Source organism: Pteropus medius, unplaced genomic scaffold (genome assembly GCF_902729225.1).
Source record: "Pteropus medius unplaced genomic scaffold, Ma_sr-lr_union100, whole genome shotgun sequence".
Classification (NCBI taxonomy): Eukaryota; Metazoa; Chordata; class Mammalia; order Chiroptera; family Pteropodidae; genus Pteropus; species Pteropus medius.
The window spans coordinates 7307873-7335588 of NW_024342469.1; the positions used below are offsets into that span (position 1 = coordinate 7307873).

At 52.6% G+C, this 27716-nt stretch overlaps 1 protein-coding gene and 1 long non-coding RNA gene across 2 annotated transcripts; one reads left to right on the forward strand and one right to left on the reverse strand.

Moving 5' to 3' along the window:
• Positions 1–1942: 1942 nt before the first annotated feature.
• On the reverse strand, positions 1943–25351 carry TAB1 (TGF-beta activated kinase 1 (MAP3K7) binding protein 1). Its single transcript, XM_039863416.1, has 11 exons — positions 25231–25351; positions 13844–13980; positions 13338–13491; positions 12220–12306; positions 11691–11829; positions 10602–10715; positions 9852–9963; positions 7922–8066; positions 6175–6397; positions 4958–5114; positions 1943–3303 (listed from the first exon to the last, which is right to left on the reverse strand). Exons 1-11 carry the CDS (start codon positions 25261–25263, stop codon positions 3096–3098), a joined length of 1509 nt encoding a protein of 502 aa, XP_039719350.1. The 5' UTR covers positions 25264–25351; the 3' UTR covers positions 1943–3095.
• On the forward strand, positions 24758–27688 carry LOC120603002 (uncharacterized). The gene is made up of 2 exons (XR_005652935.1): positions 24758–25533; positions 26863–27688. It is a non-coding gene; the product is annotated as an uncharacterized LOC120603002 (long non-coding RNA).
• The last annotated feature ends 28 nt before the right edge of the window (positions 27689–27716 follow it).

The window sequence follows — 27716 nt, forward strand, 5'->3', positions numbered from 1 at the left end:
AGAAACTGAGGCTCAGCATGGTCAGGTAACTTGCCCGAGGTCACTCACTCACTTATTCATTCATTCAGCACACATGGGAAGGGTTGGTGCTGACTTGGGGGCTGGGACCCAGTGGGCTAAAGTAGAGTTAAGTCCCGTTCTCGCGGGGTGGGCATCACAGTGAGGGGGAAAGACACAAATAACTGAGCAAAAAATATTGAGTTTCTGTGAAGCAGATTAAACAGGGAGATGGGATGGACATGGCTGGGGTGAGGCCAGGGCAGACGTCTCTCAGGAGGTGCTGAAGCCTGAGTAACAGGAAGGAGCCAACCGAGTAAACAGCAAGATCAGGTGCTTTTCCTATGTCAATGTTACAGAAGCCTGAGTGACGCCAGACAGGTCGGTCCATGTACTGGTGGTGAGGATGCCCTGCCAACAAGGGCAAGGGCTGGGCTGTGAGAACTGGAGGTCCCGACGAGGGCTGGAAACACCAGCACAAACCTGAGTGAAGATGGCCCCGGGGTGTCCATGGAACTCCCAGCCCTGCCGGATGTCCCCCTCTGCCCACCTGCCTCTGGCCCCTGGACAAGCAGCAGCTTCCAAGGCCTGGCCCCAAATGGTCTGATCCAGGCCAGGGTCTGATCCAAGCCTGTGACCGAGTCCTGTCCTGTGGAGAACCAGAACTTGGTGTCTTCAAAGGGCAAGTGGACACAGGCAGCGGGTGGGGTTCTCCGGCTCCGCAGTCTCAGGGAGACCTGGGACTCTCCCCACTGAAGCCGCTGTGGGGAGGGGGTCAAAGGCTGAAGGGGCTCCAGCTGGCTCCTGGCTGGTGTCAGCAGTCTGTCCGCCTTGCGTGTCAGAGGGGGCGGCGACTGGCCCATGGCTGTCCGGCTTTGCCCGGCTCCCTTGGTTCTTTTCCTTGTCCTGCCCCTGGCCACTTTTTCAATCCTAAGACAGACTCCTCAGCTCCCTCTGAGCCACATCTTCCTCCACCAAAGGGAACTGGGAGGCTGAAACAGTGTCTCTCCTGGCCCCAGGGGGCAGGCAAGTGGAACTGAATGACACAGAGGCCAGGGGACAGGGGACACAGAGCCAACAGTGCAGTACCCCGCCCCACATGCCTAGGGCAAAGCAGGTGCTGGGAGAGGCCCTGGGGCCTAGGGGCCCGATGGCCATTTGTGTGCGCCATAGTCACTCATCTAACTGGCCCGCCCACCATGGCCCCCTTGGGGTGCTGGGCTGACACCAAGACTCTCGAAGGGCCCAGGGCCAGCAGTGGTCATCAGGGGCCATCAGGACCTCCTGGGACGATGGCTGGGAAAGCCGAGGGGGGCAGATCCCGAAGGGCAGTTCTGCTGGGGTGGGGGTGGGGGTGGCAGCAGGGGAAGCCCCCTCAGAGCCCCTCGCAGCAGGACGGAGCCCACCGCCCGAACGCCGAGCGTGGCTTCGTCCCTACGCCACGTGGTTTCACTTCGGTTTCAGTCGCAGCCGCTATGAGAGTGAGCGCCGAGCCCCAGAGCAGGAAGAGGCCCCTGATGAGCTGGTCTTTACGGAACACCCCCCAGCCGAGCAAACCAGCACAGCGAGGGGACCCCGACGCCCGCCAACTGCTGAGAGGGCAGGGGCTGTCCTGGCAACCCGAAGCTCTGCGGGCCACACCGCCCCTCCCGCTCGGGGAGAGTGGGGGCCGCAGCACAGCTCTGCCATGGCCGGCGGGCCTGGAGGACCCGGCCTGCAGCAGGAATCGGCATCCTCTCCAGATCCGCGGGGACCTGGGGGATGCCAGACAACCCCGCGCTCTCCCCAGGCTGAGGGCGGCAGTGCCGGGGCCCGTCGGGAGGCCAGCTCCCCTCCCGGTGCTGCCACCCCCAGCCTGGGGAGCTGGAGGACGAGAGGTGGCATCTACCTCCCAGGGCCACTGTGAGTCACACGAGCCAGGAGTAAAAGCACGACCAACACCACGACGGATGACACCCCATTTATCATTTCTTTACTGCGGTAAAAAAGTGCTTCTATTCCTAGAGACCACACAGCATCACTGAGACATTCTTGGGAGAGAAACCCTTTTGTTCCCAAGACTTTGTGGCTAATTTTAAATCCGTTCACCCGGAGAACAGAGATGGCTTCGTAGTGGAGGGGGTGACACTGTGCCGAGACGCGCTTTTCCTCGGCTCGTGCTGTGCCTCCCTAGGGAGCCGTATTCCGGGACCACACAGCGAGCGGGGCCTTGGAACTGGCTTCTGACTTTCCAGAGACCAAGCACACTGGAAGCTGGGCAGAGCGGCCGGTCCCTGGTGAGATGTCCAGGGCCTCATGGGGCAGGAGGCTGGGAACTGGGGAGGGGGCCGCAGAAGCTTTGGGGACCAACGGAAGGTCCAAGTTCTGCCCCACCACAGACCGGTGACGTGGGCAAGTCGGGAACCTCCTGGGCCTGCTTCCCCTCTGCTAATAGGAGGCAGAGAGCACACACCGAGCGCTCCACTCAGGGCCCAGGCCAGCCTGCCCCTCTGCAGCCATCCCAGGTCCCCAACACCTCCCTGGCCTTGCCCAATGTTTACCACTGAAAACAACCTGGGCAGGCCCAGGGACGGAGGCCAGGGACAAGTGCAGATGCCAACCGGGGTTCCACCCTGGTGGCTGGAGGAGGAGGGAACAACTGCTCAGTGGTCACAGGCCATTCCAGGAGACGTGGTGGCTGGAGGGAAGTGGCCTTGAGAAAGCAGTGGCTGCTGGGCCTGTGACATGCAGGGGCACAGCAGAGCCTCTTCACATGCTGCCCCACATGGTAGGCTTCCTGGGCGGCCCAGCTTCCACACTCATGCCCTTCGTCCTGAGAAATGGCGATGGTCCTGCCTGAGGCTGCCTGAGGGAGTGGCCTCCAGCCCCTGTGCAGTGACAAGGTATACCCAAGGGGTCCAGTCTGCACTGGCACTCTGAGAGAATATTCGTTACAGCACCAAGAGCTGGGGGGTGAGAGTGTGGTGCAGGCTGAGGACTGGGCACCCACTGGCCCCCATGGCATAAGTAACTGGCAGGAAAAAGCCCATCCTTTCCCAAAGGTGGGCCCCCTTGTCCCCAATGCAAGATCCTGCTAGGGCTGCACTCCCTGGCCTGGGCTACAGTGCCGTCGTCACACTCTGCTCGCCATGGTCCACGCTCCAGAGGCGGTAAAACTCAGCAAAGTCCACGTACGGCTCTACGCGGCCATCCTCGCCAGGCGGGAGGGAGTGGGGGGGCCGGGAGCGGAAGAGCCCCCCATCCGAGCTGGAGCTGCTGCTCTGAGTGTGCGTGTTGGTGGACTGCAAGGTCAGGGTTGGGCTCTGGCTGCAGGGACAAAAGGGGAGACAGTCAGTCAGGGGCCTTGGCTTCCGGCCTGGGAACAGAGGGGCCTCTGCCTCAGGGCACAGGCCTCTCTGACAAAGGTGACCACAAGTGCCAGCCCAGCCACATGTTCTTAGAAGGAGATGAAAAGTCGAATGGATTTCTCAAGCTCTAGCCATCTGGTTATTTGAATTAACTAGAATTAAAATGGACCATTCAGTTCCAGCACCCGATAACCACGTATGGCCACTGGCCACTGTGCAGGACCGGGCTCGTCTGCTTGCTCGGAGCAGCTCTGCGTTGGAGTCACCCACGCCAATCCCTCCGAATCCACCCTGACCCACAGCCCACTGGTCACAGGCCAGGGGCTCTTCTCCCAGAAAACCTGCCTTACCCGCTTCTTCTTCCCCTCTCGCTGGCCAGGTGGGGATGGGTCCCCCACGTTCTCAGAGCTCCCTCTCACAGGACACGTTAACAGCTGGGAATCACCAGCTAGTCCACGGTCCTGCAAACTTCCAGCACTGCCCAGTGCCCAGCACCCAGCACCGGGCCAGCCCACAGGGAGGCCCAACTAATGCTCAGATCCAGGCTGAGGGGAGGGGCTGCTTAGGGGCCCAGGGCCTTAGAGGCACAGGACAGCTGGTTCCCCTGCCTGGTCTGGGACCACTGCTGTCACGTTCCACCTTTGTGGACACAGCTGGTGGCTCCCTCTGGGCAGCCCTGCAGGGCTGGGGAGGCCGCCCATACCATGGTCCAGGGATGCCACTGCTCAGCTGCCCGACGGGCCCCTCCAGCCCATGGCAGGGGCGGTAGCAGAAGCCGCATGTGGGCGGGGAAGGGAGAGGCTCCCTCTAGGCAGAGGGAGACAGGACCACTCCCTTCCTTATGACCCTTCCAGTTGGCCACATCCTGAGTGGGCTGTGTGCGGCATCTCTATTGTTCTGTGCAGGGCTGGAATGTGGAGACCAGATCCTGGCCTCCCCATGCGGTGTGGTGAGGTGGGGGGCACATTCCACAGAAGCAAAGGGGGCAGAACACACACCAGACCTGCGGGTAGGTCTGCAGTGAGGAAGGGCCTGCCCAACCCACCCCCAGGCACCAGACCCCTGCTGCTTCCTTCCTTCCCCTGCCTTAAACCAGAGAACTCACTTCAAAACTAAAATCAGACCTTTTAGTCAGAGAGCCTGGCTCTGACAAGCCAGTACAAGCAAAACAATGGCCTTCAAGCATGGCTGCCATCAGGAAGGCCACCCTACATCACATGCTTACAGACGGGGGAAGACAGAATAAGAGTACCTTCCCATTCAATGAAAATACACGGGACCCAAAAGAAACCATGATCAGCAGGCTGTCAAAATGGCCGCCTGACCCTCCTGGCCTGCTTCACCCACTCCGCCCCAGACACCTGCGGCGCCCCCAGGTCCAGCTTCAGTGAGCTGCTGGAATCTGTTGGGCTTCCTTTTCCTGCCTCAGCATCTACGGAGGCCTCCCCAGGAAGGAAGGTGGGGGCTCTCAGAGGTACGAGACCCCCGGGCACCTCAGAGTATCTCACCCAAGATCACTTGGCCACAGGACTGGGCCCTGCGGCACTCCTGCTCAGACAGGGGCTACCCCCAGGGGGCGGGCCTGAGTGGCTGGGCTGGGGGACACGGCTTACTTGGTGAGGGTGGGAGTGGCTTCGTCCAGGGTGGAAGCACTGTGGGCCCCGTTGACCAGCTGGCCCTGCGAGGGCATGACAAGGGAGAGGGTCACGCTGGTCTTGCTGGTGCTCTGGGCGCTCGAGTAAGGCACAGACACCGGGCACACGCGTCCTCCTGTGGCCATGGGAGGGAGAGAGGGGTGGGTCACGGGAGCGGCTGGGTGGTGGGGACAGGACTGATGGGGGCGGCACCTGAGGGCTAAGAGGAGAGGCGGCCTAGCTCCCCAAGCTGCAGGCCCTCTGCCCCTTGGGACAGAGAGAGAGGGTCTTGTGGCGGAGACACTTCCAGGCTGGACAGGGGCCTCCACTCGGCAACACAGCGCTGCTGGTGTTCAAAGCAGGAGAACCAGGAAGGGTCACTGTCTGGCTTCCTGGGGTGACGCTTCACTCCTGAGCATGAGTGTGCTACTAGCTGAAGCAGGCCCAACAAAAACATGGCTGCACTAACGAGCTGGGGGACCTCCTAAGCCTGGTGCCCGTGGGAGAACAAATCCATGTGGGCACGCCTGAGTGCTAAGGCTTGTCTGAAAAGAGAAAAAGGAAATGCAGCCCAGGTCTGGACGTCGGGATGTGGGGACGCTAAGCGGCGCCAGGAGGGACTGCAGAAGGAACCGACCTGTCGCTTCCCCAGCAACTTGATTCCAGAACGAAAAACGCAGGAAGTAAAGTGTCCGCCCCCAGCCCGACATGGCCCAAGGACACGCCAGCCTTCGGGGACCTTCTGTCCACATGCCTAGCCTCACCAGGTCTCTGCCTTCTAGACCCTCAGTTTCCCTTTCTGTAAAGGGGGCGTCGTCTTTCTGAGGGCTGGTATGAGGACCACAGGAAACACACGGGCCAAGTGCTGGGCACAGAGCAGGGAGGCTCTCGGCCGGTGCGCGCCCTCCTCTCTATCGTGTGGCCTGGTGGCTCTGCCAGTACTCTGCACCCAGGTCTTTAAGAGGCGGCCAGGGCAAACGGCATTTCCTCATTCAACAGACACAAGGGAAAAACAAACAAAGGCAGCTCAGAGACCTTGAAAGTCAGAGTCCGGATTAGAACTGCTCAAAGCCAGGCCTCCTGACTCCACCTCCAATGCTGGCAGTGAGGCCGGGCCTCAGCCACTCTGCATCCAATCTGCACCCAACCGGGCCCCACTGGCCTCCTGGGGCGTCTCCCCTCCGCACCACACTCACCTGGGGCCGGGGATGCTGCGGGCTGGCTCATTTCGCCCAGCGGGTAGCCGAAGTTCCTCACCAGCAGGGTCATGTCCTCGTGCCTCGGGCAGAACTTGGCACGCTCCCCACCACTGGCAAAGGTGTCGCTGTGGATACGTTTCACCCGGTCCACCACAGCCTGGGCCACTGCGTCCAGGGAAGTCTGTTTGGCGAACTCGGTGTCAATCATGGCGGCGATCTCCTGGGGGAAAGGGGACGAAAACCTGATGAGCAACAAGGGGTCCCAGGGACTATGCGCCATGATGCCAGAGCCTAATCGGGTCACTTAGGGGTCACCAGCCAAGCAGGTGAAGGAAGTCTCCACCAGCCACATATGCAATTTGAGCTTTTCAAGGTTTTCAGGATAATCCTTCTGGAACTTTCTCATTAGAAAAAAATGGGACCTTGCGATCTGACTGTGGCTTCCACACCAATAAAATGGGGACGTATCCACTGCACTGGGTTATTATGAGGATTAAATAACACTATGGACGTGAGGGCACTCTGGGGACTACAAAAAGCCCAGTACAAATTGTCTTGATTATTAAGCCTTCTTTCCGGGAGTGAACTTATTGTAGGCAACAATATGCCAATTTTGTCAGAAAATGGGGATACAGAATGAAGACAGGGTCCCTACCCTCAGTGAAGTCCACTGTCCAGTGTATTCTAGAACCCAGTAGAAGCTACTGTATAATTCTATTGTGAAGATCAGAGAAGAGAAAAAGAAAAAGATCACGTTGATGGTAAAATCACAAACACAAACACAAACCCTTCCGCGTGCCGGCTGGCCAGAGTCTCTTAGAGGGAGGAGGCAGGGGCAGGTGACAGGAAATGACTTGGGGCTAGTCAGGGTGGGGTCAGCTCCCTCACTGATCAGCTATGTCACCTCAGGCCAGATCCTGCACTCTGTGAGCCCCCACGGGATGTGGCGGTGAGCCGCTGCCCCCTCTAGGGTCCAAGGCTACTGGGGGGGATGATAAAATAGGTGGAAACCTTGAACACAGGAATCGAGGAGAAGTTAAGCATATAAGACTTTCTCTTCATACTTTTTAATCAAGGGACGAAGCAGAAAAGGTTATGTTCCTACAATCGTCACAGATGGAAGGAGAAACAGGAACTGAACTTATCTGACCGACCCAGCAATCCAAGGTCGGGTAGAGGCAGCTTCCTCTCAAAGTCACCCCTGAAGTGACTGCTTCAGTGACAACTGTCTGACATGTTCTCCAAGGTGTAGGAGAAATAAGCAGCTGCCACTGGCTGAGGGCCTACGTTTGTCGCACCTGTCACCACAGTCCCACACAGGTGGATGTTACTGTCCCCATCTTAGAGACGAGAACAAACAGTAAACTGTCGCAGCTGAGAGAGGGCAGGGCAGGAAGTGGTGGAGTGGGACTCAGACGTGGCCAGCACAACTCCGTGGCCAGCACTCCTTATGCCAGGCGACACTTCTGCACTCTCCTCCTCAACCCAGGACCCTTCCACCACAGTCTCCAGAGCCACGCAGCCCATGGAAGTTCACGTCCACCTCACCGCTGCCCTTCAGGCTTACCCAGGGAAGCCTCGAGCCCAGAAAGAGCGAAGCTTTGGATGGGATGGGTGCTCTAGGGCTTCGAACCCAGAGAAGATGTCCGGTGAGGGCATGAGTGAATCAGAGCCCTGGCTGGGTCCCCAAGGGAGCCGCCGCTCCACATGCTGGTGGTCTGCGCTGCACCTGGGCCCAGCTCACCTGGTTGGCCTGCCCGGGCCCGTGGGCGGCCTCCAGGGCCTTGTACAGCCCCTCGGACATCAGCACCAGGAAGCCGGTGACCCCGTCCAGGGGCTGTGCGCCGTGGATTTCGGGCTCTGCGATGATCGGCTTGGACTTGGCAGTGCTGGGGGAAGAGAGTGGAGGGGAGAGCTGGGTGTGGAATGGCCTCCAAGGGACATTTATTCTAAGGGAAGACTCCACCCCAGCATGTGAAATAAAACGCATACCTGACAAGAGGAAAAGAGAGAGAGAAAAGAGAAAACCAGAAAAACAGACCTGTCTTCTGAGGGGAGCTACTAAAATCAAGCTCTGAGGGCCAGAAAAGCTAGTGGGCAGCTGGGGTCAGAGGGCAAAGGTCAAATGCCAAATTCTGGTTCCATGCTGCATCTCCCGTCCACGGAGCCCGGGCAGTGGCGGGGTGGGGGTGGGACAGCAGGAGGGTGGGATTCACTTTTAAAAGCCCACTTCTCTTGGTCTCCTCCAGAACAAGTGTCGAGCCAACTCAGACCACACCCACACTCTCCATCTGCACAGGGGTCATTTTCTGATGCACCACCAGAGCTATAAGCGTCAGAAAGTTCTTGTACGTGCACGTGCACACAGGCAAGTCTAAGACGCTCCTGGCAACAGTATTTGGACAGTCTGGAAATACTCCGCAGGTGAGTGCTGACACAGCCACACGCTGGAACCTTAGCCGCTGTCGCCAGGAATGCCACCGGCCTAACTTCCAGGTGTGCAGGAAGGGACGCATGGGCACCTAATGAAAAGTGAGGTGCAGGACACTGGAAAGCACATGCTGGCACTTGTGGGTGTTTTGAAAAGGATGCTCACCCCCACAGAAGCACACACACAGGTGTTACACGCATGCACAAAGAAACTTTGGGTGAGATACACAAAAAACTAGCAGCTTCTGGGGAACAAGTCTCGGCTTGGAGAGGAAGATACACTTCACACATATATCCCTGGCACTGTTTGAACTGTTTTAAACCACATATGTACTTTCCAATAAAGCAACAAAATCCCACAAATTGGAGACAAAAGGTTGCAAATTCAACTGCCTAAATCTTGTGAGAGTAAGGAGTTCTAACTCACGCTTCCTAAGACATGATGAAGCCTGCCCTCTGGTGACGGGGTCTCTGGCATACATCCATAGCTCTGGTTGTGACATTAAATGCCATAATGGACACCTTATGCACACGCACAAGCCTAATTTTCCGATCAACGTTAAAGACGCATGCTCAGAATTCAGGCTGCTTGGGTTCAAGTCCTGCCTCAGCTCACAGCTAGCCCTGTCACCAAGTAGGCAAATTAATGTCACCGTGTCTCAGTTTCCTCATACGAAAATACCTTTCAGGCAGGAATGGTACCCAGCGCCCAGCGCCTGCGTGAAGACTGCATAACAGAATGCATGTGCAGAGCTGTGCACGGGCTGGCACAACAAAGGACCACAATTACTACCACTGCCCATTGCTGCTATGAGCACTGGGCGGCAGCCAGAAGAGAGGTGTCCTCGGAGGGAACTATATGATTTGTCCTGTACCTCTGCCCTAGCCCTAGCCATGGACGGCACCAACTAACAGGCCTTAGGTCTGTCCCTATCCATGCCAGGCAGCTCAGACGCTCCTGGCAACAGCATTTGGACCGTCTGGAAATACTCTGAGGGTCCGTCAGTAGAGGTCAGCTCTCTTGCAGGCCTTAGGCACTGGTTGCTGCCCTTGGCTTTGGCCTAGCTCTCCACTTGATCCCTTGCCAGCCTGACTCCTGGCCTGCTGGTCTAGGTGCCATATCAACCTCTCCAGGAGGAAGAAGAGTCTCCTTGGGTTCTGAGCTACCTCAACTGCATCTTCTGTCTTTAGAGCTTAAAATCTGCTTCTGTCTCAGACAGGGGGCAGCTGGGCCAGCCACCTACCTGAGTAGGTCGATGTCAGTGTAGCTGTATTTGACCTTGTAATCCCCGATGCGCCTGGTACTCTCCTGCCCGCAGATGACCCCCACTTGCTTGATCTTTCCTGCATCCAAACCTGCCAGGGGAGAACAACACGACAATCCCAGATCTTGTTCATATTGAAGAACAAAAAGAAGGGGACATGCACACATCCATGAACAAGGTGCTGACGACCCAAAGAACAGGAAATGAAGTCACTTCAGGCACCTGGGAAAGCAGCTGACTGTCCCCCCCATGTCCTCGGTCTCCATCCCCATCAGAACACCCCCTCACTCGGAGCCCCTCCTCCACAGTCACCAGATCTGGCACCCCCAGCACAGCTGCCTGGGAAGGGAGGGAGCTGCTGTGGCAGTGGCTGATGTCAGGGCTTCTGTGGCCTCTCAGCCTCCACCAGTAACAGTGCGCATCCAGGAACTCTTGGAAGCAGTTTACACCCATTAATTAACTCCTTCGATGCTCACCACGTCCTGAGGTAGGTGTTACTATTATCTCATATGCAGATGGGGAAACTGAGGCATAGAAAACTTGGGTAAGTTCCAAACATCACCAACTAGTAAGCGGTGGAACTGGGAGTCAACCCAGACGGGCTGGTCCCAAGCCCAAAGTTACAGCCTGTCCACTTCACCCCTCTCTGCACGACCACCAGAAGAGGGCGAAGGTGAGCCACGGGGTCGCCCTCCCCTACTGAGCCCTTGGCACATGTCCCCCACTCACCCAGCTGTGAGAGGCGGAAGAGCTCATCCTCGTTCTCCGTGGTGTGGTCCACGTTCAGCTGTGTCACCTGCAGCCCATCTACCGTGGATTTGCATAAAAGGGCACGGTTGGTACCTGCAGCAGAATGTGAGCAGCTGAGCAGAGGGGGAGCGGAGGGAGGAAGAGACCATGTTGGGGTGGGGAAGGGGGCAGAGAGACAAGGCAGGCATCTCACATGTGGACAGCCCTGAAACTGGCAAAGAAAATAGGCTCGGACCACTGGGTGAGTCACCCGTCAAGGAGAGCTGACGATGTTAGGGAATCAGGTTAAGCTTTTCCAGTGCCATCTTAGGATGAGTATGGTTATGATTTTCATAAGAGATCTTTTCTCTAGGGAGACACACTAAAATATTTACAGATACCATGCCATGATGTCTGGGGTTTGCTTCCTCACAATGTGGGGACAAAGGGCTGTAGATTAAATGAGTCTGGCCACGAGGTGATAACTATTGGGGATGGGTAGACGGGAGTCATTAAATGCTGGTCACTCTAGTCCTATACATTTTTAATTTTTTCCACCATGAAATCTTTAGGAAAGAAGGAAGAGAAGAGGGAAATTATCAGTGGGGTCTCTGCAGAGCTCCTGCAGTAATCTGCACATCGGGGATACGGCCTTCTCAGGCTCCCAGATGGTTGCCTCTTGCCCACAAATCCCACGAAAATGTCCCCGTGGCCCCTCATCCTCTGGCCCACACCCAGCCATCTTATCACCCTTCATGGGATGCTGAGTGGGTCTTCCGCAGCTGGCATCATCTTTCAAAAGCAGCAGCCACTAAAGCAACACGGATAGAGGACAAAACTCCCCCAGGGCCACAAGCCAGTCGGGGGCGACACGGGGACTAAGGCCAGGGCGCGTACCTCCCGGCCAGTACTTCTAACTCCACACTGGGACCGAGACGCCCGTGGGGTAACAGAAACCCGTCCGATGGCCTCGGAAGACTTGGGCTGCGGGTCCTACGTGCCTGGACAGCAGATTGCCCAAAAGACTCCCAGATCCCCAAAGCTGACCTCTCCCAGCCCTCCCCACCCTGAGACGAACAGGTGGCTCACCTACGTTGGCGACGTAGAGCTTGTTGTTGAGAAGGACCGCCACGACGGCCATGGCCCCTCCTGAAATCTCCCTTTCCAACACCTTGAGTCTTTCGAGGATCTTCTGATACTGAGGAGGCAGCTGGTGCTGGGGGACACCCTACAAGCCATCACTGGGGGTCAGAGCAGGCCAAAAGCTGCACTGCAGCTCTAAGCAGGCTATTCCAGGAAGGTTAGCGGTAACCTAACTTGTCCTGTCGGCTCTGAAAATGCTGGTAGGTGATGTGGGTGGGTAGGTGACAAGGCTGCGGACAGATTCGAGGACTGACCTGGAAGGGCTTTACCTCATACCCCTCACTACCCACCCCATGATGAGCTGAAGGCTGCTGAGAGCAGGCTAGGGAGGCCCCTCGGAGGGTAAACTCATAGTCAGGGACTGTCTCCCTAACTCCTGCTGCTCTGGCCTGGGAGTGACATGGCAGACGAGTCCTTGTTCCTAGCAAAGCTGGCCTTGACGAGCTTCTCCCGGGAAGCAGGCTGGAGAGGTTACCTCTGGCAGCTGGGACTGGAGGCTCGCCTTCTCAGCCAAAGCATCGTCGATGGACTCCAAGAAGCTCCTTTCCACCACATCAAAGGCCTGGAGGCACAAAGAGGACAGAGAGGAACAGGTGTCAGGGCAAAGGCCAATTCAAAACACCACTGCCACTTGATGCTGAAACACCCCCTAGTAATAGCAACAAATCGTATTACGTGCAGGTCCTCATGTGACGGCACTGCAGAGACCAGAGAGGCTAAGGTTAAGAGCGCAGAGGTTAAGAGCACAGGTTTGGAACCAGGCCACCTGGGGATGAATTCCAGCTCTGCCACTTGCCAGCTGGCAGTCTCGGTCTCCTCATCTATGAACAGAGATAAGTGTTGTTCTGAGGGCGACTGAGCACTCAGCACCTGGCTCAGCGCAAGTCTAGATCGATGACCACTGGTGTCATTACTGTATCCTGCTGGCCCGTGGACACTGCTCACACTGCTGCCTTTCCCGGGGGGCCAGGCTGAGAATCCCTGGCCCAGAGCCCCGAGGCCGGGAGGGTGCTCTGGCCCTCAGGCGCTGAGGCAGGAGGACAGTTGGGAACACTACTGTCGAGGAACAGGAGTCCATCCTCCTCATCCAAACTAAGTGACCCCAGATGTACTTCCAAAAGGAGATGCCAGGAAGAAGCCTCCAAAAGAGCAGCAAGCAGAAGCACGGAGCTGGCAAAGGCCACTGGACAAAGAGAGGTGGCGAGGCCGGGGTGCTGGCGGCGACTAGAGGCCGAGCACCTGAGCCACGCCCGAAGGAAAGGGACCATCTCAAGTCACCCTAAATCAGCCCCCACTCTACCCCTTTGTCCAAGGGTCCGTCCCTACTTCCCTGTTCCCCAGGACCACCTCCCCAAAAACCAACCCTGCCAGGGGTGGGAAGGACCGCTGCTAGCTGCCAGTCTTAGACTCCCCGGAAGTGGGGTGCCCCTGCTGCTGGGAGAGGCTCCCAGAGCTGGGTTCTCTGCAGGACAGAAATGAGCTGGCAGGGTCTTAAGGCCAGCTCTGGCCAAGCCCGCCCTTCACAGTCGCAGGGCCAAGTTCCTGGGGGACACAGTCCACCCGGGTTGCCGTCGGCTGCCCGAGCACCAGTACCTGCAGCAGCACACGCCGCACGTCGGCCTCCACGTGCTCGGCGTTAAGCTGGCCCAGCAGGAGCTCTGCAGACAGCCGCTGGGCCACGAAGTTGGTCACCCGGTTGCCATCGTAGCCGTTGAAGACCCCATACAGGAAGCAATTGTTCTCACTCCTGGCAGAGAGAGAGGCAGGAGGTGACCTGAGACCAAGGGCTCACAGAAGTGATGCCAGTTATAGAGTGGAGAGGGAGGAGGGCAAGGAACTGGGGGAGACCAAAGATACAACAGCTGTGGCTTCAGGTGTCCACTTGGGTCCCCCCATTTCTGCCATCATTCCACTCTGGCCATGACCTTCAGGGATGCTCCCTGTCCCACTGTGGCAGGCCCTAAGCTGGTCTGAGGTCTGGACATGGAAGGGATAGCGGCAGACGCCACCTGCCATGGGCAACGCCCCACTGACAAGCCCCACGTGAGAGAGGTGCAAAACGACTTCCGGTGCCCGGAAGAGTGCTCCTGGCTCCTCACCTGAACTTGAGCCAGTTGTCCTCCAGCGGGTGGCTCTCAGTGCCCTTGCCATCGGCGGAGTAGCTACGGTTGGAGGCTGAGCCCACCCCAGAGAGGTGGCAGAGCGGCAGGTCGTCCGTCCAGCTTGGCTGCTGCTCCTGGGGAGGACAACGGGAAAGCGTGAAGTGTCACCTCCTCCAGGGCAGACCCCGCCTCGCCTATTTCTGCCCCAACAAAAACCCAGCAGGCCCAGAGCCCTACACGAGGTTCTACTTCCTTCTGGAAATCAATGACGCTGTGTGAACAGACACCACCAGAGGATCTGCTTTTTGTGGCTAATCCACAAACCTGTCCCCCAGGAAATCCAAAAAAGACCAGAATTCCCAAATGCAAGGTTCAGCAGTGGTTTCCAGGAGCGAGCTGTTCCACAACATGAACGAGACCCACACACAATAATTCTTGGTAAAAAACTCTTCGGTGGGTCCCCGCCTCTCACTATGGAGGCTCTGACTCCAGTCCCTTGGGCACTGGTTAAAACTGCAGCTTTCTAGGTCCCACAGCCAGAATGTCTGACCTGGAGGGGCCCTGGACGTCTGCACCATAGGCAGCCCCTCCCAGGTGACCGATTCAGGTAGCCCAGGACCATGCCTTGAGGAATCGACTCACGAGCCTGCCTTAGGCACGGTCACTGTCCCTGGCACTGGTGCCTCCACCCCTGGTCCCTGCTCCACTGTGTCCTCTCCCATCCGCTGCCCGCCACACCTTCTCCATCTGTACCAAAGGCTTTACCATCCCCTCCACGGTCCACTCTCGCCCTCCATGTGGCGCGCCCTCCTTGTCCTTTCTAGCAATTCTCCCCGCCCTTCCGGACTCTGGCGCCAGAGTCACCAGCTCTAGGAAGTCTTCCTTCAGGGAAGATCGTCCCCAGGCTTGGCTGACGGCCTTCCTGTGTACTCCTACTAACCCTGGCTCCCTCGCTCCTGCCTGCCTGTGTCTGGCTCCCATTCTACCCACCATCTCAAAGCAGGCCCTCAGTAAAATGACCACGACGGAGTTTTAACAACCCCTCCCCCCGCTCTCCTGTCCAGGCCCCAGCCCAGAATCTGAATTTCCCAAGTCTCCTTAGGGTGCACTCTGCTGCAAGGCCCAGACACGATCCACTGCCTCACACCCAGCCCCCACGCGACCCCCACCTGAGAACGGTGCCTGGTTCACAGGGGCGTCCCCAGGACCCCTGCGGGAACTGCAGCTAACGCAAACAACGGAGAATCAAAGTTCCATCGCAAGGAGAATAAAGCTGGGATTGAAAACTTTCTGAAATACGAATAAAGACCAGTGCCGGGCGTGACTTCTTACAAGTCAGCAGTAGCAACCTTCAAAAAAGGATGTGAAAATCACTGCAACGGGCTTCTGCAATCAAGATATGTAAAAAGCCTGTGGTTAGTTTCTGTGGCAAACTCCATCTTGTTTGCATACTGATCGGGGCGACCCGACGGCTCCTCTTCCGTCTTAATCGCGTCAATGCTGCGTGCACCCTTCCCCTCGGCTCTGTGCTGTGCTCCCTGGGGCGACTCCTGCAGGGGGTGGGAGTTTGTTTTCACTTCTGAATCAACACGTAGAGTAAAACTGAGTTTCTTTTTCAGTGTGCAGGTCTTCAAATTTTAACAATCAACACACAGAACAGCCCCATCATCCCAAACATGCCCTCCTGTTGCCCCTTTGTAGCCACGCCCTCCCCTGGCAACCACTGACCTGTGCTCCCTCACTATACCGTCTTTGCGAGAATGTCATAAATTAGGCAGTACACGACCGGTTTTTTTTATTGAGAAAAAACATATTACGTTAAATTTACCATCTTGAGTATACAGTCCCATGGTATTAAATACACGCCCACTGCTGTGCGAACATTACCACCGTCCACCCCTGGAGCTCTTCTCATCGTCTCAAACTGAAACTCTATACCCACGAAACACAAACTCCCATCCTCCCCTCCCCCGGCCCCTGGCGACTACCACTACACTCTAGGTCTTTAAGTACATAAGCTTTGAGACTGGCTTCTTTCACTCAGCATTGTGCCTCTGAGATTCATTCACGGTGTCACCGGCATCAACAGCTTGTCCTTTTATTGCAGAGCAGTGTCCCATCGCATGTATGTAGCACATTCATCCATTCATCCACTGAAGGACATCTGGACTGTTCCCAGTTTGGGGCAGTTATGAAGAGAGCTGCTATAAAGATTCACGAGCAAGTTTTCGTGTGAACACAATTTTTCATTTCTCTGGAGTAAATACTCAGGAGTGAGACCGTTTAACTTAGTAAGCAGCCGCCAAACTTTTGGCGTGGTGGACCATTTGCATTCCCAGCAGCACTGCAGAGGAGTTCCAGTGGCTCCACATCCTCATCACATGGTACCCTTTCTTTTTTAAATTTAGACATTGTAAGAGGTATGTGGTATTTCATTGTGGCTTTAATTGCATGTCCCTAACGGCAAATAATGATGCTGAGCATATCTTCATGTGCTTATTTGCCATCCACATTTCTTCTTTGGTGAAGGGTCTAAATCTTATGTCTATTTTTAGATCGGGTTGTTTGTTTTGTTGACTGTTGAGTATTGAGAATTCTTTATACATTTTGGATAAAAGTCTTTTGTTGGATATGTGATTTGCAAATATTTTCTCCAGTCTGCAACTTGTCATTTCACTCACTTAATAGTGTCTTTTGCATTGCAAAAGTTTTCAGTTTTGATGAAATCCATTTTATCAATTTTCTTCTTTCATGGTTCATGCTTTTGGTGTCATGTCTAAGAACTCTTTGCCCAGCTCCAGGTCACAGAGATATTCTATGTTTTCTTCTGAAAGTGTTAGCTTTCCATTTAGACCTGTGATTCATTTTAATTTCTGTATAAGGCAGAAGGTTTAGGTCCATGGGTTATGTCTTGGGGTTTGTTTGTTTGTTCGTTTTTTGCATATGGATGTTCGATTGTTTTAACACTGTTGAAAAGACTATCCTTTCTTCATTGAATTGCCTTTGTACCTCTGCCAAAAACTGGCCATACTTGTGTGCATCTATTTCTGGACTCTGTTCTATTCCATTGCTCTGTGGGTCAGATTCTTCCACTAATCCCATGCTCCTGATTACCGCAGCCTTATAGAAAGTCTGAAAATCGAGTTGGGGGGATGCCTCTGGCTTTATTCCTTTTCAAAATCATTCTGGCTATCCTAGTTCTTTTGCTTTTTTTGTATAAATTTTACAATCAGCTTGTCCATATCTACAAAAAATCTTGCTGGGATTTTCACTGAAACTATGTTAAATTTATAGATCAATTTGAGGAGATGTGACTTCTTTACTACATCGAATCTTGCAATCCGTCAACATGGTGAAGTCCCTAAACTTACTTATGTCTTCTTTATAGGATCTTTTTTTTAAATTCGTGACAAGAGCTGAAAAACTACTAATGCCTACTACAAACCTTTGAAAATAAAAGACATGACTGAAACCTACTAAGGGAAAAGAAACAGCGAAAAGGGCTGACATTCTGCTCAGCTCCTGGTGACACTAGCCGTTTAAAACCTTCAGGTCGAGCTACAGCAAAAAACTGCTTCGCAGTAACACGAAACCGTTTCTGGCTCCCATCTCGACTGTCTCATTTTAAAGCAATATAAATGTCTCTCTCAACATATGTGAACTTAAGCCTTTGGAGCCCACATATGATATTATGCAACTAGGGTATATTCAATTAATACATACATTCATTCAACAAAAATTTACTGAACATTTACGACAGGCTGGCATTATTTCAGGTACTGGGGACAGAGTGGAGAAAACACTGGGTCCTTGTTTGAAGCCTCCTCTCTAGGGACAGAGACTTTAAACATGTAATACAATAAACAAACAAGATAATTTTAGACAGGGATATGTGCCATGAAGAAGATACATCAGGGTAACTAACGGGACAGAGAGTAGCGGGGAGGGCTCTTCTGGATGAGGTGGTCAGAAGAGGCCTCTCTGGGGAGGTGACCTCTAAGCCAGACCTGAATCATTATGAAGCAGAACTACTTCAGAAAGTGGGGAAAGAACTTTCCAGACAGAAGGAGCAGCACTCAGGTAGAAAATAAAGTGTGTCAAGTTTAAGGACGTACGAGAAGGCCAACGTGTCCTCTGCAGTGAGCAGGGGCAAGTGGCTTGCTGTGTGTTCATACTCACGGATACGCACATTGTCTAGGTGGAGACAGTGTAAGGTCTCCCAGACCACAGAAAGGAGTTCATTGCCAAGGAGTTAATTATTTCTCAAGGAATTAATTTCTTGCCAATCATCTCCTAGGTCTTAGATCTGATCAGTGTACTTCCAACACCAAGGACCTCAGGAATGTCTCAGGCAACCTGGCAAATAAGTTTCAAAAAGAAGCTTCTTTTTCTAGGATCTGTCTCCTGCTCCAACTGGAATGAAATTAAGCATAAGATTAAGCAGAAGCACAAATGCATCTCCCCATTCAGGAGCATCCTGTGTCTTCCTCCAGAAAAGATGGGCCAAGAAGCCAAAATTCAGCACCCCTGATGTGGCCCAACTGTTTTAAAGCATGGGAGAAGACATTTATACTTTCTAGACTCTTGTTTGTGATTAAGTATCAGATTAAGATGGATTGAACTCATCCTCTAACGAGATGTACAAGACACACGTGTTGCCCACAATGTATATAACTTGTCATCCATGTAGCAATCACTGTGCTTGCGCTTCCATGATCTAACTCCTGCAAAGGACAGAGAAAGGCTTCCAGGGGCTTGAATCTTTGCAACAAAGTTATAATTTAGAGAAAAAAAAAATTACTCATGGGCCCACTCGACATTAAGGGATGCACTATAAAAGCCTGCTGAATTAGTCTTTCATAGCAAACGATCTCAAATGTACGACTGAGGAACGTGCCATGTAGGTGCATAGTGGCACAGGAATAATTCGCCTAAAAGCATTTCGCGATGGGCGCCCATGATGCTGCCATCAGGAGTGGGCTGACGCTGTCCTGACTGCTGCTGCCACTCTCAGGTGACGTGGGAATAACCAGTTCCCCCAAATTAGAAAAACTGTGTATATGACAGTGGTCAATTTACTTAACAATCATCTCGTTCTTCAGAAAGTATTTATGACTAGTGTCTGGATACTTCTACAACCTTAAATGCTTTATTCGAAATCTAATTATCGTAATGTTAAGCTAGTAATATTTCGGAAATACAATATTCTATTAACTAGTAATTGGTGTGCAGGTCAATGGGTATGGACTCCAGTGCTGTTGTTTATTTAAGGATAGTCTTTGTTCATTCTTGATAAAAAATACTCAAGAAAACAGTTATCAATGGATACTTTCTTAACAGGCCACTTGTAGGTATACTTCCATCAGTCCTTAGGCGAGCACCTTAGTTAGTGGGGAAGCACAAGAGGCATCTCATTAAGATCAGGAACACAGCAAGAATGCCTACTATCTCCATTACGAAGCACTGAACTGAAGGTGTCAGCCCATATAGTCGGACAAGAGAAAGCATAGGGAAAGTACAGGTATCTCTACTTGCAGCTGATATAACAGTACCTGGAAACCTTGAAGAATTAATGATAAAACTAACTCAAAGAAAAATCAGTAAGGTGGCAGGATAGAAAATCAACACACAAAAATCAATAACCATTGGATACTTAAAGATGGGCACATAGCCTCCACGTGAAAATTCCTGCTTACTGTCAACTTAAATAACAAGGTCATTTTGCTGTGAAGTTCTACCGAGTCAGTCTTCCCCAACCACATTCCTGTAAAGGATTTTTTAAAACCTAAGTTTCTATCGGTTTGATTATATCTGAAGGCTCCATCCCGACCTTCCAGCCTGTTGACATAGTTTTGAATCTCACCCTTTGACAGACTGACAATCTCACTCAGCTCTCTATCTTGTACTGATAAGGCCTTCTATATAGTGTTCCAAACGATTTCTAAAAAACTGTAGCCAGAACAGAAAGCGTGGGAAGCTAACCCACTTCTGGCAGGAGGTGTCAGCACCAAACACAGGATGAAGTGACACCTCGACCAGAGGTTTGCTCTGCTGAAAAGCCTAATGTATTTTAGGACCTCAAATGAAGAGGCCACTCACTGACCCTAGAGGTACAGGAACCAACACACACTTTAAAACAAACTATTTACAGCCACGAACGAACCTTGCTGAGCAAAGTGCTACCTGTTTCACATTGGCGCATTGAGTTCCTAGCCAATTTGACTTGACTTGCTGTTAAAATAAAGAAGAAATAAGAAAAAAATTATTCAAAGAACATATTAAAAAGTATCCATGATGAGGCAAGGCCACTCCCTTTCTGTTTTTCCAAGTCCTGTCCCCCTGAAGGCCCCGCTCAGACCTGAACGGTCCCAGGGGCCTGTTTCCCACACCACAGCCCTCCACTCGACATCTTCCAGAGATTACCCACTTCATTACTTTTTCTTTAAACCGCCACACTTTCTTTTACCCAAATGATGTAATTTTGAACGTAAGCTTTTTCAGTATTATAAGTGAAAAAGCAGTATTACTTGCCGTATCTCGAAGATAATAAAAAATGAAAAAAAAAATGAAGATATTAAATTGTAGTTGAACCTACTGCCTGCTGTGGGTTTGGAGCTGGAGCCTTGTTCTCTGTTAACAAAAAAGGGAGGCTGGTAAGAATCAGAAAGGTGTTAAGGACATACTTATACCAAACCGAATCTTTCTCTTGATATCATCAGAGTTTGAAAGAGAACTGAAAAGCAAGTCACCTCCTCAATATGTAGTGATGAGTTTTACATGGCACACACCAAACCACCTCACTGTGTGTGTCTCAGGCTCTGGAAAATATTGCCCAAGACCACGAAGCCCAAGACCATTTCTTCCCTGAGAAATCTATCCCTGTGGCCTCAGCATGCACATCAGGCACCCCGCTCACTGGCTCTTAACTATGTGGCCTTGTGGCAACTGTCATGCTGCAGCCTGGTATCATTTATCAGCTATCTTATTTCCTGATTCAAAGACATATTTTTAACAATTTAATACACCTAAAGTTGGTGTGTTACAAGTCATTTAGCAGTGTGTTTTCTCAGTAGTATGTAAAATGATGATGTGTCCTTATCATTAATGGTGTCTTAGATCCCATGACATGTGGGCGATTTCTCAGCTACCCCTAAGAACCCCTTTTGTGGAAGGCCCTGCCGAGAATGCAGCCCCACAGCACCTTAAACCTCCGACAACAGCTGGCCGGAGAACTGCAGGCGGAACCACCCACGTGGGAGTGGGAGAGCACGTGGCCTCCCTGACCCCAGCGGAGGCCCCACCATCGTTCCCACGCCGCTGCGTGTTCTCCCGCGCCTCCCGCCTCCACGGGCATCAGCCGTACCAAGCGGACACTGCTGACTCCATCACAACCCCCCAGGCTGCCAAGTCTCTCACTTCCTTCCTCCATGTTTCTGAACAATTTTCGGAAAGGTCACGGATTTTCTATTCACAAAAACCACCCACCTCTCCGCCCTTGCACACACTGATGCATACTTTCTCCCACGCCGCAAATGCCAGGCCCGCCAGCACCAGCAGCAAGTGGCGCCTCAGCCCCCAGAACGTGAGTGAGTCGTGGCTGGGAAAGAGCTGAGGAGGGGGCGTCTCACGCTCACACAGGCTCCTCACAGAGCCAAGTAAGTACCTACAACAGTGAGCACGGCCACTTTAACTCTCTGATGGCTTACAAACTAACTTCTCATGAGAAATCTAACAGAAAATACGGTAAGCAAGCAAGCTATTTCGAAAAGCCTAATTTTGACTTCATTGTGTGACACAGTTTCCAAAATTCATATTTCGGTATTAAAAGTTTCTACAGTGATCCAACTGTATTTAACCCACTGAGGGCGTTACAAACACCTTTTGTACATATATTTACGCATGAGCTCCCCACATACACATGTGAGTACGTCATATAAAAATAGTCCATTGAAGTCTCCACAGAGACTCATCTCAAACTCCTGGGTAGCAGAAGTAGACAAAGCATAGTTGCAAGTTCAGGCCACAGCTTGAATATCAAATTATAGTATGAAAAGGCCGAGTGTTTTTGTGGTGAAAGCACCCGAAATCCTTAGAGGCTAAAAGGAAGCTCAGAAAGAGAGAATAATGCCCCCAGGAAGATGGCTCAGGGTGGGGGGCAGCAGTTCTTTCTCTCCAAAAAGCTTCGAATGCCCCTTGCCTGCTGCTGTCTCTATCTTCCTGAATGACCCCCTTTTCCTTCCCTACTTCTCGGGGGCCAACTCCACCCTAGGGCCCCCGCCTCTCTCACTAGGCTTTTCATCAAAGGTTCTCTATGCTTCCGTTACAAATATAGTCCTAACACATTCTTAAAGGGGATACTAGTAATTGAGGAGCACTTACTGAGTCCTAGAGCAGCTGGCTACATTCTGCCAGCGTATGAGATGGTTATAGGTGACAGCCTGATGGGGACAGATTTATTTCAATGTACATTAGAAAAAAATATATGGCTAGTAATATAGTAAAATATATGGCTAGTAATATAGTGCCTGTAATTTTATAGACATAGTTGCTCAAGAAACGTCTCGGTTAAAAATTTTGATTTCAAGTTGATTTTTTAAATAATTAAGTAAATAATACTATAGGCAAAACCAAACTCTTGATTCTCCTGCCCCCAATGCACGCCTCTTCCAGGATTCCTCACTTCAATAAAGGGCACTGCTGTTGCTCCAACCAAACCCTTGCTGTCCTTCTCGATTCTTCTTCTTCTGTCACACACACCCCACATCCGATCCTTCAGCCCTTCCTCCAAAACACAGCCAGAACCCAGGACTTCTCACCACTCCTCTGCCACTGCTCTGACCGAGCCTGTCATCTCGCACCTGGACGACTGCGAGTGCCACACTCAGCAGGTCCCAGGCTTCTACTCTCGCCGCTCGAGCGCTTCTCGATGGAGGGCATTCTCCGATCACTGATCAGATCGCGTCATGCCCCTATCCAAAACCAGCTGAGTTTCACATCACAGTTGGAACAGAATCCAAAGTCCACACCAGGATCCACAAGGCTCCCTCGGACCTTGGCTACTACCACTTCCCCAAAGCACTCCGCTCCGGCCACACTGGCCGCCTCCACGCTCCCCAGGCGGGTAGGCCTTTGCATCCCTGCTCCCTCGGCAGGAAGACTCCCTCCCAAATTCCCCGCTTCACCTCAACAAATGTTGAGGTCTTCCCCTACCACTTGGTCTGAAGCGGCACCTCACCGTTCTGTGTGTGAATCCAGACAATTCTTCACAGCACCGCCTGATGAGATGTTATAGATATTATTATACCATCCATTATCCGCATCTGTTGTCTACTATGAGTCTCTCTCACTAGAGTAGATAGAACATAAGCTTCATGAGGGTAGTGTCCCCTGCACCTACACGGTGCCTGCCACATAGTGAGTGCTCAGAGACGTTTGAGGGACTGAACTGTAGGCATTCGCTCATAGCAGAACTGAAGGTGGAATGTCACGACTGGAGTGTGACCATGCCAGGCTAGGAGTGCAACATGTTAGTTCACTTATTACTCACGATACTTATGGAAGTCCTCTCAATTGGGGACACCAAGGTTTAGGAATGTTAAGTGACTTGCCCAAGGCTGTACAAGAGTCATACTGTTCTATCAGGCTGCAAAGAGCCTAGGTTCTTTTGAACATAACGAGCTATCTTTAAAAAAGCTCTCCTTTTCTTCGAAAGACTTTTTAAAGTACCACACTGCCTGGGGACGAAAGGTGAAACTCCTCAGGATGTCACTTCTGGCCCCAGCGCACCCTTCCAGAGCCTTGTCGGCAAATCCTCAACCCTTCCTGCAAGCCTCCACCGGCCTGGTCAAATCAGGCCATCCACAGCCCTTCAGCAAATCGACACCAGCATGCCTTACACACTGTGTGAGTGGTGTGCAGCTCCTTCTCCCAAGCTGGACCGCAGATGTAGCGAAGGTGGGCACATGCCTCGTTCCTCTTTCTATCTCCAGGCCTAGGAACCAAACTAAGAGCCCTCACAGCCATGAATGATGTTGTCCAAGCAGCTCTCACCAGACTAAGGACAGCAGAGGGCAGGACAAGAAACCCTGCACCTCGCCTGCACACTCAGACGCCCTGTGAGCAGAAATGTCTTGATCGACATTAGGATGGGAGGGGCCTTATGCAGAAGTCCCTGGCATCCCTTTGCCTTTTATCAAGATATTGCATGCTTAAAGTTAACCATCCTATCCATGTTTCAAAGATTCCACCGCCACCCAGGAAAACATTTTGGGGCGAGAAAAGTTCATCTTCCATCTAAACTGAGTCCCTTGGGCCCCATCACACCTAGAGGGGAAGGAAGCTGGCAGCGTCTCCTCGGCAAGCCAAGTCAACCTACGGCAGTTATCACTTTCAGCATGTGCCACAATCCAGCCAGTGTTTCTGGAATGTTTACTGTAATAGGGACATACACTGGGGCCCTGCCCTCTGGGAGCTTACAAAGCAGAAGGCCAGGACTACCTAATCAACTCCATGACAAGGCCAACCTGCTAAGCAGCAGTAAAAAAGGGGGGAGGGGCAGCCGAAGGCCTGGAGAGGAAGAAAGCTACCCTGGCCCAGAACTGGGAGTTGCTATTTTGGAAGCACAATTTCACAGTCTACACAAAGCCTGTCATTAATATGCAGCACTGAATGTCGCCCCTTATACTCTAATTCTGATGCTTCAAGACCCTCAAAGGGCAGGAAGGCCAATGTTGAGCACTGGACCGAGCTACAAATGCTTTCCTCATTATTTTACAAATATTTATTGAATGCCTGGCACCTCGTGATGGTAGGTACTGGTGACACTATTCACTGCAGATCCCAAGTTCAAGGAGTTTGCTTTCCTCATCTGTAAAACAGGAATAATCACAATATCTATCTCATGGGACTGCTATAAAAATTAAACTTACAAATGTAAAGCAACTGGCACAAAGCCTGGGATGTAGTAAGCGGTACACAAGTGGCTGTTGCTATGATTATCATCACCGCACGATCGCTCGGTGCCCGGGGTGGGCTCACCGGTGACCCATGCTCTCTCCGCAGCCGCGCGCCACGTTCCTTTCCGGCTCCAGAACGCTTCCACCCTCGATGCGTCCTTGACGCTCGGGGACTCTAGGACCCGGCATCCGAGGCCGGGCCGGCCGGGCGCGTCAGCGCGCACGCGCAGGCCTCCCGGGGCCGCACGCGCCCCCAGCCTAGGGAATGAGGGGGGCCGGCCCGGGAGAGGGGAGGGCGGCGGTCACACCCCGCCAGCGAGAAGTCGGCGTCCCAAGGCGAAGAGGGAGCCGCGCCTGCACCTGACAGCCGCCCCCCGCCGCCCCCCCGGGCTCCCAACCCCCTGCCCAGAGAGCGGGTCGGTGGCTCACACTCTGCAGCAGGCTCCTCCTCTGCGCCGCCATCTTGGAGGGACCCCCGCGGGCGCGCCCGCCTCCCAGCAGAGCAGGCGAGAAAGGCGGCTAGAGCGGCTTGAAGCCGGCCCGGAGGACCGCGCTGCCAGGGAGCATGCACGCAGCGCCACCTCACGGCCGAAGCGGGACGGGGCCGCAGGGGAGCGTGTGCGCAGGCGCGCTCTCCCTCCGTTTCTCTCGTGGGAAATAACAAGAAAGCTTGCTTACGTGATTCCCCCTCGCACCTCTTTGTTTGCATTCTTCCCCCCGGATGCCTTTCAGGTGGGACTCCCAAAGCCCCGCGAATAGCGTTCTTTATGGATACGGTGGGAGCAGCGGAGGGTGAATTATTCATTCACTCAATAGATATTCATCGGGTGATGGGGCCTGGCCCTTGAGGAGTGAAGCAGCAAGCAATACAGGCCCTCAAAAAGTTAGCAGTTTAATTGAGGTGGACAACATTTACACACATAAGTCTTTCTAGTGGTGCTAAATTCTAGGCAGAGAAGTTTATCGATGTGGCATGGAGTGTGGTGTTAACTAGCGACAGGGAAGGGACGGCCAAGTGAAGGGGACGCGAGTGCATGAGACCTGGGGAAAGGGAATGTGTGGGTTCAAGAAGTACGATGTTCCAGAAGACCGATGTGGCTGAAACGGATGGAGGGAGAGCGAGATAAAGAGAGTGTAAGGCAGGCTCTGACCATGCGGGGTCCAGACAGGACAGCGGAAAGCTGGGGACTTCGGAGCCAGCCATCGACTCGATCCCATTGGTAGAAAGATCCCTTTGACTGCTGTGTACAACACAGATTTTTACGGTTGTGGAGACGGGAAGACCAATGAGGGGACTGTTGTACTAGTTCTAGAAGAGGGATGAGAGTGTTTGAGCCAGGTGATGGCAGTGAGTGGATTTCATTTAGGAGATGAAACTATCAAGACTTGAACAAGGAAAAGAGATGTATCAAAGATTCTTCCAGATTTCTGGCAAGAACGGCTCGGTTTGGGGGTGGGGGAGAAGGGAATGACCATGAGTTCCATTTGGACACGTTGAGTTTGAGGTGCTTTTGAGACATACAAAAAATAAAGTCAAGTCCGTGCTTCGATGGGGAGGACTAGAGCTCAGAGCAGAGGCTAAACTGGCAAAGACACAGAACTACCAGCTGGAAAGGCAGGGGGAGCAGAGGCAGCACAGAACCCAAGATGAGGAGTGTCTAAGGAGGATGTGGGCAACTGCGTGGGATGCTTTCGAGAGGTCTAATTAGAAGGTAACTGAAGGAAGTTCATTAGGTGTAGCTGTCTTTAACTCATCCAGGCAATTTGGGTAGAATGGTAGGCAGGAAACCTAGATGCAGTGAATTGAGGAATGGCTGGGAAATGGACACATGGAGACCTTGAGAGTATCTGATTCTTCCCAATTGGTGGACTGGGAAAATAAAAAAGAAGGGAACATGGGATTGAGGGACGTTTTTTTCTTTTAGGCTGGAAGAAGCTTGAGCCTGTTTAAATGCTGAAAGAAAGGCTTAATAGAGAAGAGCTGATGATTTAGAAGGAGGAAGTGGGAGGCAGCCTAGGACTGGGATAATGACTTATCATCTTGCTCTCCTACCAACACAGCTCCATGTGGCCCAAGATGACTGCTTGAGCTCCAGCCATTTTGTCTTAGTTCAGCAAGCAGGAAGGAAAGAGGAAGGTAGGAAGATAGTAATTCTCTTCCTCTGTTTTTAATTAACAAACATTTATTCACGAGCAATCTCCCTTCTTTTTAAAGGAGACCTTTAGAAGTTCCGCGTGGCACTTTTCCTTCATCTCATTGGCTAAAACCTAACTTGTACCACATCGAGTTGAAAGGGAGATCAGGAAATGTAGTCTTTGGACTGAGCTACAATGTGCCCAACTACAAACAGTTTCTGTTCCTAAAGAAGGTTTGAGAAATGGATACCAGGAAGCTATGAGCAGTCTTTTCTGCCATGAAGGGGTTTGGGAGGGACCAAGTGGTTTGTCTGTTGAAGAAGAGTCTGGAAAGAATCAGGATTTGGAGCCCAACGCACTGCATTCTAATCTTTGCCCCATATCCTGTCACCTGTATGACCTTGAATAAGCTGCCTCCCCTCCCTGAGCCTCAGGAGCCTCCTCTGTATAATGGGAGTGAGAATCTACCCGGCAGAAAAACTGCAAATATTAAATGCGATGCCATGGAAATGCCTGAGCTGTGGTAGGCGCTGATGTTTGTTACATTCAGATCTCTTTTTTTTTTCCAAGATGATAAACACATTGAGCACCTACTGTATGCCGGACACTTGCTGGATGCTTCTTCACCATACACTTACTTATTTCTCACTCCAACCTGGTGAGATTGGTATTATAATTATCTTTATTTTATAAAGCAGGAAATTCCAGTTCGCGAAGTCACCCAACAAATAAATTTCGGGATTTGAACCTAGGTCTTCTGACTCTGTGATGCTGCGATG